The sequence below is a fragment of the Chrysoperla carnea genome, chromosome 1 (genome assembly GCF_905475395.1).
Source record: "Chrysoperla carnea chromosome 1, inChrCarn1.1, whole genome shotgun sequence".
Classification (NCBI taxonomy): domain Eukaryota; kingdom Metazoa; phylum Arthropoda; class Insecta; order Neuroptera; family Chrysopidae; genus Chrysoperla; species Chrysoperla carnea.
The window spans coordinates 81,618,005-81,632,880 of record NC_058337.1 but is presented as its reverse complement, the minus strand read 5'-3'; the positions used below and the strand labels follow the sequence as shown (position 1 = coordinate 81,632,880).

Genomic DNA, 14,876 nt, shown 5'->3' with positions numbered 1-14,876 from the left:
TTGTGTTTTAAATTTATTCTAAAGCATCGCTACAAGTGCGATCATCTCAATTTATAGTCGCAGAAAAGAAGCGCTGAAGTTCCAATAATTTGAACATTTGAATGCGTTTTGTGCATTCGATTCGTTAGAGCGTCAGGAAACTTGTTGCCTAAATGGATTTGTAAGAAATTAAAAATATGCCATTTGCATAAATAATATGCATTTTATTATTGCATTTTAAATTAACCATAAATATTCTAAATCACAATTCGGATAATAGTAATGAAAATGATTCCAAAATCACTACCAGGGGGGTTTTTTAAATCACTAAACACCGAGTGAATGGTATTCTAGCTGTCTCCGTGAATTAATGTTATTATTACGTGATTTTTGTCATAGCTTTATACATGCTTCTGAATTATTAATTTTAATTCCAGGTACCTGGTACCTAAATTTTTTAACGATATTTGTCTTCAATGACCCCAAAAGCCCCAAGTAACAAGATTGGATTCATTTTCATCACTGTTAACCGAAAAGTGAATTTATTATTTAAAGTTAATTTAAAATGCAATTGTAAAATATTATTTATGCAAATTGAATAATTTTAATTTCTTGTTCATCAATTTAGGTATGTTTTACTGTTCAAATTTTTCGAACTTGACCTTTTTTAGTGTTTCGTTTCCGCGACTATTAGCTCTAATAGCAATTCGGTTTGTAGGGTTATATATTAGGCGAAACTATTTAACAAAAGTGGTGTTTGATTTTAATTCATAGAGCAAAACCCGCTCTTTAAGACGAAATGAGCTAGTGGATTGATAATTGCCAGCCCCCTTTGGTAAGTGTGCTTGTTTGATATTTTTAAGGCTTTCACCTTTATAAACCCTTCAAAATGAGTTAGACTGTTGAAAAAAGGAATGTGAATTCAGTCATTGCGAAGGAAGTATCTTTTGGTAGTGTGAAAACATGAAAAAACAAAAATCTCATTTGTATGAAGGAGACATATGTCTGTAGTGATGGAGCTCAGTTGCTCACTAGTTTTTTATTTATGTAAAATTTTTGGTAGAAAAAAAAAGTACTTTTTATGATAACAGTAAAAGATATTTGTGTAATCAAAATGTTTCGTATAAAAATAAATTTTGTGGTCCTTAATTGCATCAGTTTTAATTTTCGGTTTTGATATACAAATCTCACAAATTATAATCAACAGCATGAAATTCATTGTTCATATTTTGGCATTCGTCTGTCTTGCACAGGTAAGAATTTTTGTTTAATATTTTTTTATCAAAATTTCTTTATCTCAGTTTCGAATTTAAGAAAAGTGCAAATAAACTTTTATTTTACAAACTACTAAAAAAAATTGAGAAAAACTAGTAGGTGACCCATTTGCCCGCCAAATAATAAAATCTGAAAAACTGATTTCTGACAATTCTACGAATAAATTTATTAAACTCCTAGGAAAAAGGAAACTATGTGAATATGAGCATGGTTTTAACATTGTAATCTAGTACGAGCAGTTTAAAAACATTGAGTGCATTTAAAGAAACTAAGCTGTTTTAATGCAAGTAAGATAAAAAGATGTAGTGCAAGGGGTAGATTTACCAAAACGATAAATAGGCAGAAGCCTTATGTCTTGTGTTTGATAGCTAAGTTCCTCTTCCAACAATAACTTGATAAAAAATAGTTGACATATTCAGCCCTTGTTTAATATGCCAAAAAATTATACATTTTGTCCTGTACCTACGGTAGCCTTACGTGCCGAGGCTGATCTCAAGTTTTTACTCGTAGGTATACCACGTTTCTCAAGATCAGTATGTCGACACTTTTCAATTAACTGCGATATCTGTTCACGGAATTATGAAAACCTGATCAAATTCTTCGCATTATAAGAAACAATGTCATTAATTTTACTTTTTTGTCTAGAGCGTATTTGGAGCTCCAAGCCAAGCCAGTAATGCTGAACCATCAAACCTTGATGGTTTATCAGAATTGATCAATAACTTCAGTTCCGGATTGTTAGAAAGCGCAAAAAAAATCGGTGAAGAGGGTGCTAATAATATGAAAAGCGGTTTCAACGAGCTCGCTGGTCATATGAACAAAATAATGAGTGAATCAGATCTAAAAAAAGCTATGCAAAATTTTCAAGAAACAATGAATGGACATATGGAAGCATTAAAAAAAGAAAATCCAGAAGCTGCCGCTAGCGCTCAAAAAATGCAAGAATCTTTTAAGGAAGCTTTCGATAAAGCTTTAGAGGAAGGAAAAAAAATGACAGAAAACTCAAAAGGTGTGATGGAAGATATGTCAAAAGTGGCCAAAGAAGCATTCGAGAAAGGCATGGCCGCAGCTAAAGAAGCACATAAGAAATTAGAAAAGCAAATGGAAAAGAAACCTTAGATAAGTTTTTGTAAAGTTGTTTTCCGTTACCTAACTTTCGTCGAAAATATAAATTTCGAACTCATTTCATTATTTCATTAGTAATGTATTAAGGCCAAATGTCACCGTGTTATTTAATGCAACTTGGAGGGTAAAAAAAAGGTCAAACAGAAATCACTATATTTTGTGAAATTAAAAATTGTAATATTGTTTAATTGTAACGTGAAATCCAAAATTGTTTCTATTGAAACTGTGTAAGTTTATAAATTGTTCTTTATTTTAAAACATCAAACGCCATGTCAGAGTAACAGAAAATAAAATTCTTTTTTAATGAAGAAATTAGCATTAAAATTATTTCGTTTTTTCCCTCAACTATAAATCCACAATCCACACATTTTTAAAGTATTGATTTTAATTCATTAAATTAAACATTTTTTTTGTAGGAACTGTGTTCATGTAAAAGTATTTTAATAAAAATTAAGCTAAATTTTGTTATAATAAGTGTCTTAGTACATGGTATTTCAGACGGGCTTTACACACTGTACTAGATATATTACAGCTCATAATAAGTTGGTTTTTCTAAACTTTCCCTAGTATCAAATTGCTTTTATTGGAAGGTAAGTGGTTCTAAAGTCCAAATTTTTAATGAGTTATTTGTAACTTAACCCCAAACGTGAAATGTTATTTTGCTAAAGCCCACATGAAAGTAAAAGTTTATCATCAATTCATTCATTGATTGTAGAACGTAGTGTTTTTTGATTTCGAGAAAATCGTCTTATTTTGAGCTACTATTCCTGGTATGGTGCGGTTGCAGACCTTTTAGAGCATTATGTTAGAGCAACAATGTTAGAAATGTATATTAGACCTAAAGAAATTTAATAATTGTTTCCAGTGAAATTATGTTAAATTGTTAACCATGATAACCTTGAAAGTATCAATATGAAAGAGGATATGAAAATATTTCAAACCCAAATCCGAAATATCAGGGTCAAATTCTTTTTTTCCAAAAATTTTCTTCGATTTTTATCTTATTGTATTTCTTACCAAGATCAAGAATTTATAAAATTACTTGCCCGATTTATAATTTCCACCGAAACACTTTGCTACATTCGTATATAAGAGGACTTTAAGGATGATTTTCTTTATAAGAGAACTTTAGTTCCATCATTTATTTATTGCACGAAATGTAAAACACTATTTTTATCAGTAATTACAAGTAAAACACAGAACCGAAGAATTTTTTTCACAAGATTGATGAATGCATGAGTGCTTCGATCATCCTGTCAGGAGATTTTCTCTGTTTTCGCACCGTGCGTGAGTTTTATTGGAGGCGTTTCCATGGTAACGATACACTACTTTAATTATAGAATTGTATGGATGCATATATAATTGTATGGATTGCATTTATGACTTACATTGAAAATTTAATATTATTGCCTCACAAATTTAAATAAATAATTATGATAATTTACATTTGAAAAATAATTGTGCAATTTGATTTCTTACTGTCACAATTTTTAATGCATTAAGTTTAATTAATTATTGTTTTTCAATAATTTTAATTTGACATTTTCCATAACATTAACATGTAAAGAACTGCAAATTAGTTATAAAAGCGTCCTTTATCGTCAAAATTTATCACTGGAAGCGCTGGCATCGATTTTATTGTCCCTAGCATGACTACGCACACAACGAATATGCAAAAATGATTACAAAATTTTTTTTCTAAAGTAATTTGGAACACTAACAATGAATTAATTCGTCTTAATTTGTTTTTAAACATCAAATTTGTTTCTGGTCTAGCTGTACATATTAATGTAAAGTTCATTGTGTCAAAAAAAAGTTTTGTTGATAACACTGAGAGAGCTTTGTTCGACCCCTATTCAACAAATCAATATTTTATGTATAAAAAGCTGTTGTTAGATCCTTAGAGGCGTCAGTACTAATTTTGGTTTTTGAATTTAAGTTTAAGTAACTATCAACATGAAATTCATTGTTATAACTTTGGCACTCGTCTGTATTGCACAGGTAAGAAATTTTATCTACCCCTGTGAGATAGAAATTAATTAATTCACTCATTTTGCGTGCGATAAATATTTCATTACCGAATTTATTTCCATTATCACACTCATTTTTTCAATACAACATTTATTTTCATTAAACAATCAAATTAGCTTAAAAAGGAGTTACATCATTTTCAATCAATTAAATTACTGTCAAAATCTAAACTAATAACAAGTTATTATCGTAAATTTTTTAATGTTATAGTTTACTTAGTAACTCGTGGTAAATTTCAAATTATAATTACCGTTTATTTTCACATTTTAGAGGCGTAGAACTCTAAGGCGTAGAACTCACGTTCTGGTTCAAATTTCGCATTCGTTCGTTCATAGCTCTCTTAGCCCACTTGTATCGTAAATAACTTTTTTTAATCGAAATTTTATTTCAAACATTTTTCAAATTTAAGAATATTTACAATTTGTGAAAGCTTGTGTACTTAACTTGTGAACTAAAATATAGCAAATTGTCAATATCGGTGATTATGTATCATTTTTGTCAAAAACTTCCCTCAATAACAATGTCGCATCCTTAACTATCGCATTTTGAGAGCATAAATAGTGGATAAAATTTTAATATATTTATTTTCTAATAAATTTTACAAAATTCATTTTGGTTTATAGATCGTATTTGGAGCTCCACACCCAGATGGTCCTGCAGAGACATCACAAAATTCAAATTTGGAAGCACTTATGAATAATTTCAATACTGCGCTTTTAGAAGGTAGCAAAACCATATATGATGATTTACAAAAAGTGACAAAAGAAACAATTGACAAAGCAACAGCAACAGCGAAGGAAATCCAAGCAAAGATAACAGAAAAAATATCCCCAAATAATTAGATAATTGATTTTTATTTTATTTTTTTTGTAAATTTCTGGAATTGTTTTTTTGTTTGTATAATTTTCGTTTTGTAATAATTTTGTAAAATTAAAAAACCATCATTCACCATACCCAAATTATAGTGTGAAAATAATATGATTTTGGAGTTTTTTTTAATAAAAAATGTTTTTAATTAAGAAATTATTACTTTTATTCCCACAAAACCAAATCCACAATCCGCGCTTCAAATATATCTCCAAAATGTATACAGATACAAGTCAAAACCTTGTTTTTTGAGCCAAAACCGTGTAGGTATACAAAAATTAATTTTGACTCAAAATTACAAAAATCTAGTATACATCATCGAAAGCGTAGTTTCTGAGAAGTCATCTAAAATTTTAGACGTAGTTTCTTAGGAAATCATCAAATAAACTGTTACAAAATGTAAAAAAATTTTTCTTCGATTTGGATAACTGTTAATATTTGTAGATAGAAATAAATGGGCTCCATTTTCATTCCTTTTTAAAAAATGAGAAAAACATCATTATTTAATTGTGGTTAAGCCATTAAGCTGTAAAATTAGTATGCCCCTAGATCAAAATATACGTAACATAGCACACAAACCTTGGCATTCCATTAAACGATTAATTTATATATACATATATATATAATAATTAGCCTTCACTTTATTTGCCGTCACTTACCCTCCTTTTGTTCACAATTTCGATTAACCTCTAAAATTGTCAGTGTTTCTCTACTATATTATGCATGTATTATACTTGAAACCTTCGTTTTGAATCTCTAGACAAAACCGCATCAAAATCTCTTGCGTAGTTTTAAAGATCTGAGCATATATAGTGACATAGGGACAGGCAGCGGGAAGCGACTTTGTTTTATATTATGTATTGATTGATACAATAATTTAAAAAAAAACGGAATATGAAAATTAAAGAGATTTATGTTACTGTAAATATCTTATCTATAAAAGTATAACAATTATAAAGTATTCAATGAAAATATCTTTAAAACTAGTATTTGTTTTTTAATCCCATGGAAAATTTACTTTGTGTTTGGCTACATATTTCATTCATTAAATGCACACTTTGCTAGACATCGCATCACTTGAAATTCTGTGCGAAAAATTATTTAAAAAAAAGAAGCTTTTTTGTCTAAAAATTCTACCTTCTTATACCGTTCAACCAGAAAATCAGTGAGTTTTAAATATTGATTTTTGTAGCCACCTACAATTACATATACTCAAGTGATTGCACCAAAACCTCAGCCCAGTTCTTATTGTGCCAAAAATCAAGCGAAATAGAAGTTGGTGTCACTGAAAGTCTAAACATCGAGGAATCGAAAGATTTCTGAAAAATCGAAAATTTTCTGTGACTATTCGGTAAAATATAAGGGAAAAATTAGTTAAAATTATCATTAAAAGCTATTTTTAAATATTTCCCGGTATTCCGTGGTAACTTTGGAATACAAACGATATGCTTAATCTTAAATAAGATTAATGAACAGGAGTAAACACGCCTGAAGGTAAATAGAGATATAGTAACGTAGAATTGAAATCTTTTTACATCGGATGATTGTACAACAGATAAAAGGCGAAAAAAAACTAATCGATACGAATTCACAACTGACATAGAAAACGAAGATGCACATTATTACTATTTGTAAAGAAAATTGAAAAAAAAAATTGGTAAAGCCTGCCACGCTACCTCTGTATAATCAGGCTTATTATTTAACGCTAAAAATATCTTTTTAAATCCACAAAAGGGAACAAATTTTTTCTTGTGAAATATAGTATGGCTGTAGAATATCAGGTTGTTTGCGTGTATACTTGAAAGACAATGAGGCTATTTTGATGAATGTACGACTCGCGAAATTTAATAATTTTACTTAAAGCATGACTAAAATAAATCGGGGAGTGCATGAATATATTACTTTCTATGTGAATCCTTAGCGTTACATAGATTTTTTTTTAGAATACGTTTATTTATATAAAGCCTATAACATATATTTACAGACACTACGTGTATATTTTTTATTATTATATTATTATATACTTTTAAAACAATAAGCCAGACTGATAAGTTGGTCATATGGGCTCGCAGATTTGGTCGACGCACCGATTAGTCAATAAGTGGGCAACTTCAACTAGTCAGGATTCAGTTTCGTTAAGTGAATTGTATACTTTACATACAAGATTGCTGGATTTCATGTTCTACCGCTCTACCGCTTTTTTCCTTTACCTATCTACAGCATTTTAAATTTTTCAAAATATTGATGTATTAACAAAATATTTCAATGTCAACGGCTACAAGATGATAGTGAAAGTACAATTTAAAATAAAATGGCGGAAAAAAACGCTAACGTTAAACGTTACAAGGTTAATGAAGGTAAATTTAAGATTTGATAAAAAAATTGACGACAACAAGAATAACAAGTAAAATAAAAAAATACCATTTTTTTGGTAATCATGTAGCGTTATTTTTGCGAACTATATAATTTTTAAGTAATTTTAAGTATTTAAGCAATTTTTAATTATCTACCCCTTTTTACCCGACTACCTAGTAGTGTTAAAATTTAATTAGGAATAATATAAAATGGTTTAAAAGTTATAATATAGTATAATATATATAAGAGAGTTTTTTAGTGCTGGAACACTAAAACGTCTAAAATAAAAGAAATAAATAAAAAATTAAAAACCCGACTGTGTTAAATAAAATCTGACAAGAAAGAATCAAGTCAAGTAGTTTATATAGCGACTTTAACAGTCGGGGCCCATTAATATGAAATTTTTTAAATCGGTTTATATTTTAATGGGCCCCGACTGTTCAAGTCGCTATGTAAACTACTTGACTTGTTTCTTTCTTTTCAGTTTTAATTTAACACAGTCGAATTTTTTATTTTTTTAATTATTTATTTTTTGAAAGAAGTGATCTGTACATAGAGGTAGTAAATTTGGTTCAATATACTTACAATGTGGTATTATTATTACGTCTAAATAATACCATCATCACTGAAATGTATTGTTGTATTTTCCTATACCCTATAGCCATTTTTTCTTCCACAAACTAGAATGATATTCTTTTTTCGTCATTGTGATACTGTGCCTACATACAAATGTACATGCATATAGAAATTCTAATATCACACATCACTTATTGTTGTTTTTAAAAAAAAAATTCCATTTATTTTTTCCTGGATTATACAACTCGTTTTCCTATAGCTTACGGAAATGTATTTATCATTTCCAAAGATAATTAAATTATAATTTGAGTTTCGTGCTTGTAATGCACAATGGAAATGTAAATTTAATGCTAATTAAAGGCTGTTATTTATAATAAACTTGTCTTGTCGCCTGCTACAAATCAAAGTCTGTCAGAGATATTTGTAGATTATGCATTCATATTTGTATTATTGTTGTTCGCCTATATTGTTGGATTACACTCGCTTGACAATTCTGCTTATTCGTCCTACAGTAAATTTTAATAGCTAAGCATCTCCAGACGCTGCAGATCCTGATAATTTATAGACTACCAAGATCACAGCCACTCAATCCCATGCTCATTTTCTCACTTCGTTTGTTATCAAAACTTCATTGAGTTTGAATTAAAGGGCTTTGCAAATTGGATGAATTAAGCAATATATTGTCTCACCTCAAAAGCTTTTATTTTTAGTACCATGTAAGTAAACCAGGGAAAACGATTATATTTTCTACTTTTAAATTCATTAAAATAAAAGATGTTGTTCGTCTTTGCAAGTCGAAACTTGAAAAACTTGATCATAATTAGGAATATGATTAAAACTAAGCGGGTTTTTACTAAAAATAGAAAATTTAGGTTGATGATGAAAAGTTTTGAAACCACAGTTTAAATTTGTATGTACCAAAATTTTGCAATACGCATTTAAGTATTAAATATAAATTTTTTATTTGTACCTCTGAAAATTGAGCCTGTTAGTGACTGATGGAACTTTTCATGGTATTCCATTAACTTCTCATCAGATGCTCAGCTGCCAGATACTTTCACATTAAAGACCTCGTAAATACTTACATTCAATCGTTTGCAATTTAAAAACAATGTATGTTTTTTCGGACAAAAAATACACTCTAACTGGACCATATTCCTTTGGAATAAAAGATAATCAATCACCTTCGCAACTGTTGAAGTGATTTTTTACTCACTTCAGTGCTGCCCATCTCAGTCGAAAATTTGAAAACTGCTTAACAAATCCAAAAAATCAATACGATTTTGCATTTTGAAATTTCCCAATTTCCTTTAGAAAGTTTCGACAGAATCAAATACTCACCAAAGTCAACGTGGATATTTTAATCGGCGTAGTTATTTTATTAGATGGTTTGTATATTTTCGGAAATATTGAGCAAAAAAATTATAAAAATTCAGACTACAGATCAAAAAATTATTTATTTTTCAAATCGTTTTTGAATTTAAACGTTTATTCTAAAGTAAATAGTATAAAATTAAAGTTAATTTTGTTTGCAATTTTTATTTGTAGCCCTACTTATTCTAATATACGTAGCTTGGTTATAAACATTTGTAGCACATGGAACAAAATCTTCCGTTTCAAAAATCACCTTCGAAAAAAATAATCCTTTTGGATTGTGTTCGATAGTTTAACAATTTGTTGGGAATATTTTTTAAAATGTTTACGATATTACTTTTACGGGCATTAGATAGGTAAATTAAAGGTATTATAAATTTTGTAGTAAGATGTATGTAAGATGTAGATGTATGAATGTTCGATTTATATCTAGGTATATAAATATCACGAGTATGGCAGACTACATGCGTTAAGCAATTCATCTAAGTAAAAGGTATTATAGATGTTATATGAAATTGCAAAAGTGACTTGTATCGTGGCTTATCTGTTGTAGTTCATCTATTCAACTAAGAAACTACCACTCTCCAAGCGCCTTACAACTATCTCAACGCATATCGAAACTTCAAAACATGAACATAATACCTCTCACTTAGATGCATTGCTTAACACATGTATTCTGCCATACCCGTGATATTTATATGCCTAGATGTAAATCGAACATTCTGTATATTGCGAGAATGAAACTATACAAAATCAATTTATTTTAATGATGAATCTTATCAAATCAATTTACTTACTATACAAAACATCTGATTTACAAGTTTAATAACAATAATTTTTTTTGTATTTTTAATAATTTACAAGTAATGACGTATTTATTTATATATGTATATTTTATTTTATTATTTATATAAATTATTATTATTATTTAATATAAATAAATAATTATTATCATGTATCTACAATATCATAAGTTTGAATGTGAATATAACATTTAAAATGTTAAATAAGGTCAATTGAACCATTAAAATCATATTTTACTTAAATTATTTTATTTTATATTATATCTGTTAAGGAAGATCGCTCACGCTCTCTATTAAAAGAGACTACCGATTTAATGAATTTTAGTGCCAGTTTTTTGTGATACCTTAGAAGGTGGATGCTTCAAACCCAGCTCCTAAAGCACGGAATATTGGTCTCGGACATCGAATAAATAGATTTTTATTTGAGGGCGTTTTGGTAATATCCATTTCTGCTTTACGTATATCAAGTACGTTTCACTAAGATAACTTCATTAAGAAGTAGTAGCTTGTATTTTGGAAAAAATCCTCCCGTATTTTCTGTGATGCTTGTGTCCGATAGCCTGTGTACCATTTTTGAGGAGCTCATCGAATAAATAATCCGGTATAAATATCTTGACTATCTGGAAGGTTAATAATGTCACTGCACTTTTAAGCTTTTAGTCTCATCCCTTCATTTACTTTCTTAATGCTACTAAGACGACAATGGTCTGGCAATCGAAATAATAATCTTTAGCCTGAATTTCAAAGTAAATGTATAGTCTTACTTTATCAAGTTCTCGCCTCGTTACAAGTCTAAAGAGAGATGAGAACTTATTCCTCTTCTTATATACTGATCCGAGAATAGCCGTACTTCTTCTCGAACCAGAGTAAAATTTAATTTAGTCTGGAAGCCGTGCTAGCTGGTCGCTACTCTTCTTAAGGCTAATCGGCAGCCCGTACCAAAGACTAATTAGTCTACTTCCAATGGACATCCTAATTTTATATTATTTATTTGGATTGATTTTAATTGATGCAAAATTAACAATAAGTTTTTATACAAATATTTTATGCTTTAAACAATCTTAAAAGAGACTCCTTAAATATGAAAAAAATTATTCCAAATAATAAAAGATAACTGTAATGACTTAGGTAGCTAAATACTCTGTATACTGTTTATACTGAAATCTAACGAATTTTAATTTGTCGTATTCTTAAAACATTAGAAAAATTCCACCTCAATTCCGAATATAGTAATTATGAAGATTTCACATCAGATTTATTTACTCTAAATTAGTGTATAATCGATTGAGACTCAATATCCGTTATCGAGGACGTGATCTTACTGTCTTTACATAAAATTGATATTATTTTGCAATATTTTTAATATTTTTATTTAATTTCAGATAAAACCGACTATGTTGAAATTTGTTGGCGTGCAATGCTGTGGGTGTTGATATCACCGATATTAAACTGGCGGAAAATTTTATTAATTGTAAGTGAAAAATATTTGTCCGTTCTAATTAAACTTTTGGAAATCATTTTATTGTAACAAACTAAAAAAAAATGGTCTCATTTAAATGTTTAATATTTTTATACCATGTATATATGGAACATATCATATTATATTAAGTTTAATCCCAAGTCCCGGTTTTTTAACGCTTAAAAATATTGATGCTACCAACAAAGTTTTGATATGGGTGTTCATAAAATCACCTAATTAGTTTCCGGACGTCAAAAGTGAAGCTAAGTTCGTAAATGAACACCATAGATCAATTGAGTCTTGGGTCCGTAAGACTTATTTGTGAACCGTTAGAGATAGAACAAAATTTTAAATGTAAAATGTTCCTTATAAAAAAAATAATAACCCACGAGGGCGCAAATTAGGTGCAAATTCTTTAATATGTATTGTATAGGAATTTCAGTTACATGTCTGTGGCTATTTAAGAGTGGATATCTTTCTTTTATTTACTCAGTCAATTGTTTGTTTTCACATGTAAGTTAATAAATTTTATATAGTATCCTGTTAATATTCAATAACGTATTGCTTTTTGGATTGTCAAAATTACTCATTGTAATTCCAGCCTTGGCCTCATCAATTACGTAACTACGTCTTTATTGTACTGCGTTATGTCATTTTTTACGCACCACATAACACAATATGCATACAATAGTCTTATCTAAGCTACGCGACACAATAAAAAAGATGTATATAATTGTAAGTCTTAATGTCTACAGGTCACATAATTTTTAAATATTTTATAAAATGAATTTTAACAGAAGTTTAAAGCTCAATTCGGAAATATTTCAGAGATATAAAGTGTACTCACTAACATTTTTCTCTGTTGAGTTTATTACAAATGAGGTACAATAATGTAATTGTACACTTACAACAAAGAATTTTCATGGTTAAAGAAGAGCAAGATCAAATTCCGCACGCACGTAATTACAGAAAACATTCTTTGCATTCCAAGATGTATTTAAAGAGACCACCTTGTATCAATTACAGAAAACTAATTAATTTATAATTAATTTTATCATCAACTATAAAAATAAATTTAAGATCTATTTTGTACACAAATGTCTATATAAAATCTAGATCACTGAATAAAATCTAGATCATAAGTTAATGATATATCTAAGTAATTAAGAAAAAAGCGATTGATATCGCCCCTGGACTTAATAAAGCCCCTGGATCCAACACCCGATGTCCTAACGTCGACTATTTCTCGGTCGACTTCTCTCGGGGACATCAACAATACAAGTGATCTTGACATCGCTTCGTCCCTGAGTAGTTTATCAACAGGCTGCTCTTTTAAAGTTCAACCAATTCCACCATCGTCAAGTTCGGAGCCAACTGCTGTCGCTGAGATTCAGTTACGACCAGTTGCAGTGCTTGCTGGATCCAGATGCTGATAGTTTGCCCACGGATTACACCTAGGCATGCAGTATCTAGACTTGGTCGTGTAAATCTGTTCCTGGCTCTCGGACTATTTATTTTTGCTGCTAATAAACCATTAAAATTTTCACATAAATACTTATTATTAGGCAATTAATTTCGAATAACTTCATCGCCGAATTCCTATACTTGGATCTTCAACTCTAACTTCAACCAATTGATTGTAGTCACAATAATTTTATTCAGATAGTTGTACGCACTTGATAGTAGTTCGATTTCTTTGTTTGAAATTTTAAGTTGTTCATTTTGAAAGGAATGAAAAATTAAGTTAAGATACTATTGTGATTATGAACTTCAAAATTGATAATGAAAAATAACCGTAAATAAATGGAAAATGATTAAAAACGTTTATTTTACGCACATAAATCTTTTATACCTTTATGTAAGTTAATTGTAGAAATATTAAAATAAACGAAGAAGTCAATTTTTAGATGATTGTCAGATATCGAAACGAAAACATGATAAAATGTTTACTTATCTATACACACTTAGCGATCTAATTTGACTATAAAAATCTATGATTTTGTGTCTACAATGTTCTAATATAGATAATATAAATTCAAGGTTGTTCAAATTTCAAAAACAAATATTACATAGACAGAGCATCATCTTCCAAATAATATCAATTTCGATATTAAATTCTAAATAAATATTTACCGAGTAAGTGTGTACCAAAATGGATCATATAGGAGTGCAAATTGTAAGATAAATAATAATAATAATAATATTGGTTCTTGATTTGTATATACATAATATATTACTCCAAGCAAATTAGCAGTTGGTCACTAGTGTATTTACTTTAAATTCTGAAACGACTCGTTTGTCAAGCCAAAGTTGCAGGTCTTTAAGTGTCAAATATAATTTTCATGTACTCCCGGACTCTCGCAGGACCTGGCAAATATGCATGTACATAAATATGTATAATATACATATTTTGTATCGAATACAAAAATGAAATTGTGGAAAGTAAATGGATACAAAGAATCCCAGTTCTTCAACAAGGTTTATAAAGGGGCCTGTACAAAATGGTGAAGATTTTGGGATAGTCATTTTCATTCTATAATTTCATTTTTGTATTTGATATTTAAGGCAATAATATCAAAACAAAAAAAATTAGCGAAAATCAATACATATATATATATATACAGCTTGGTAATCATCTCGTTAGCCATTTATAATATTTGAAGTAAGAGTTTTTATGGACGTTCTTATGTATAAAACAAAGAGGAAATGTACTGCGTGTGATGCGCGCGTAATCGTATGTGTGTACATGAAGCCGGTCAGACTCATCATAAGAATGTCCATACAAATTCTTCTTACTTCATATATTATAAATGACTAACGACATGCTTTCCCAATAGGGCTTTTCATTTTAAAATCACGATTCACATTTGTTTCGTTCTAAATAATTTATAACCAATGTGATAAAATGCATAACAAATATCTTCTATCTTAGTCCTACTTCTTGCTGTCAGTACGAAAAAATAAATTCTGCACTTGCGCATATGACATGATGAAAAGGTCTATGGTATAATTTGTCACATGCTATGAGAGTA

General features: G+C 29.2%; 1 protein-coding gene across 1 annotated transcript; it reads left to right on the top strand.

Annotated features, from left to right (window-relative positions):
* Positions 1-1,085: 1,085 nt before the first annotated feature.
* On the top strand, positions 1,086-2,503 carry LOC123305712. The gene is made up of 2 exons (XM_044887505.1): positions 1,086-1,232; positions 1,900-2,503. Exons 1-2 carry the CDS (start codon positions 1,188-1,190, stop codon positions 2,371-2,373), a joined length of 519 nt encoding a protein of 172 aa, XP_044743440.1. The 5' UTR covers positions 1,086-1,187; the 3' UTR covers positions 2,374-2,503.
* The last annotated feature ends 12,373 nt before the right edge of the window (positions 2,504-14,876 follow it).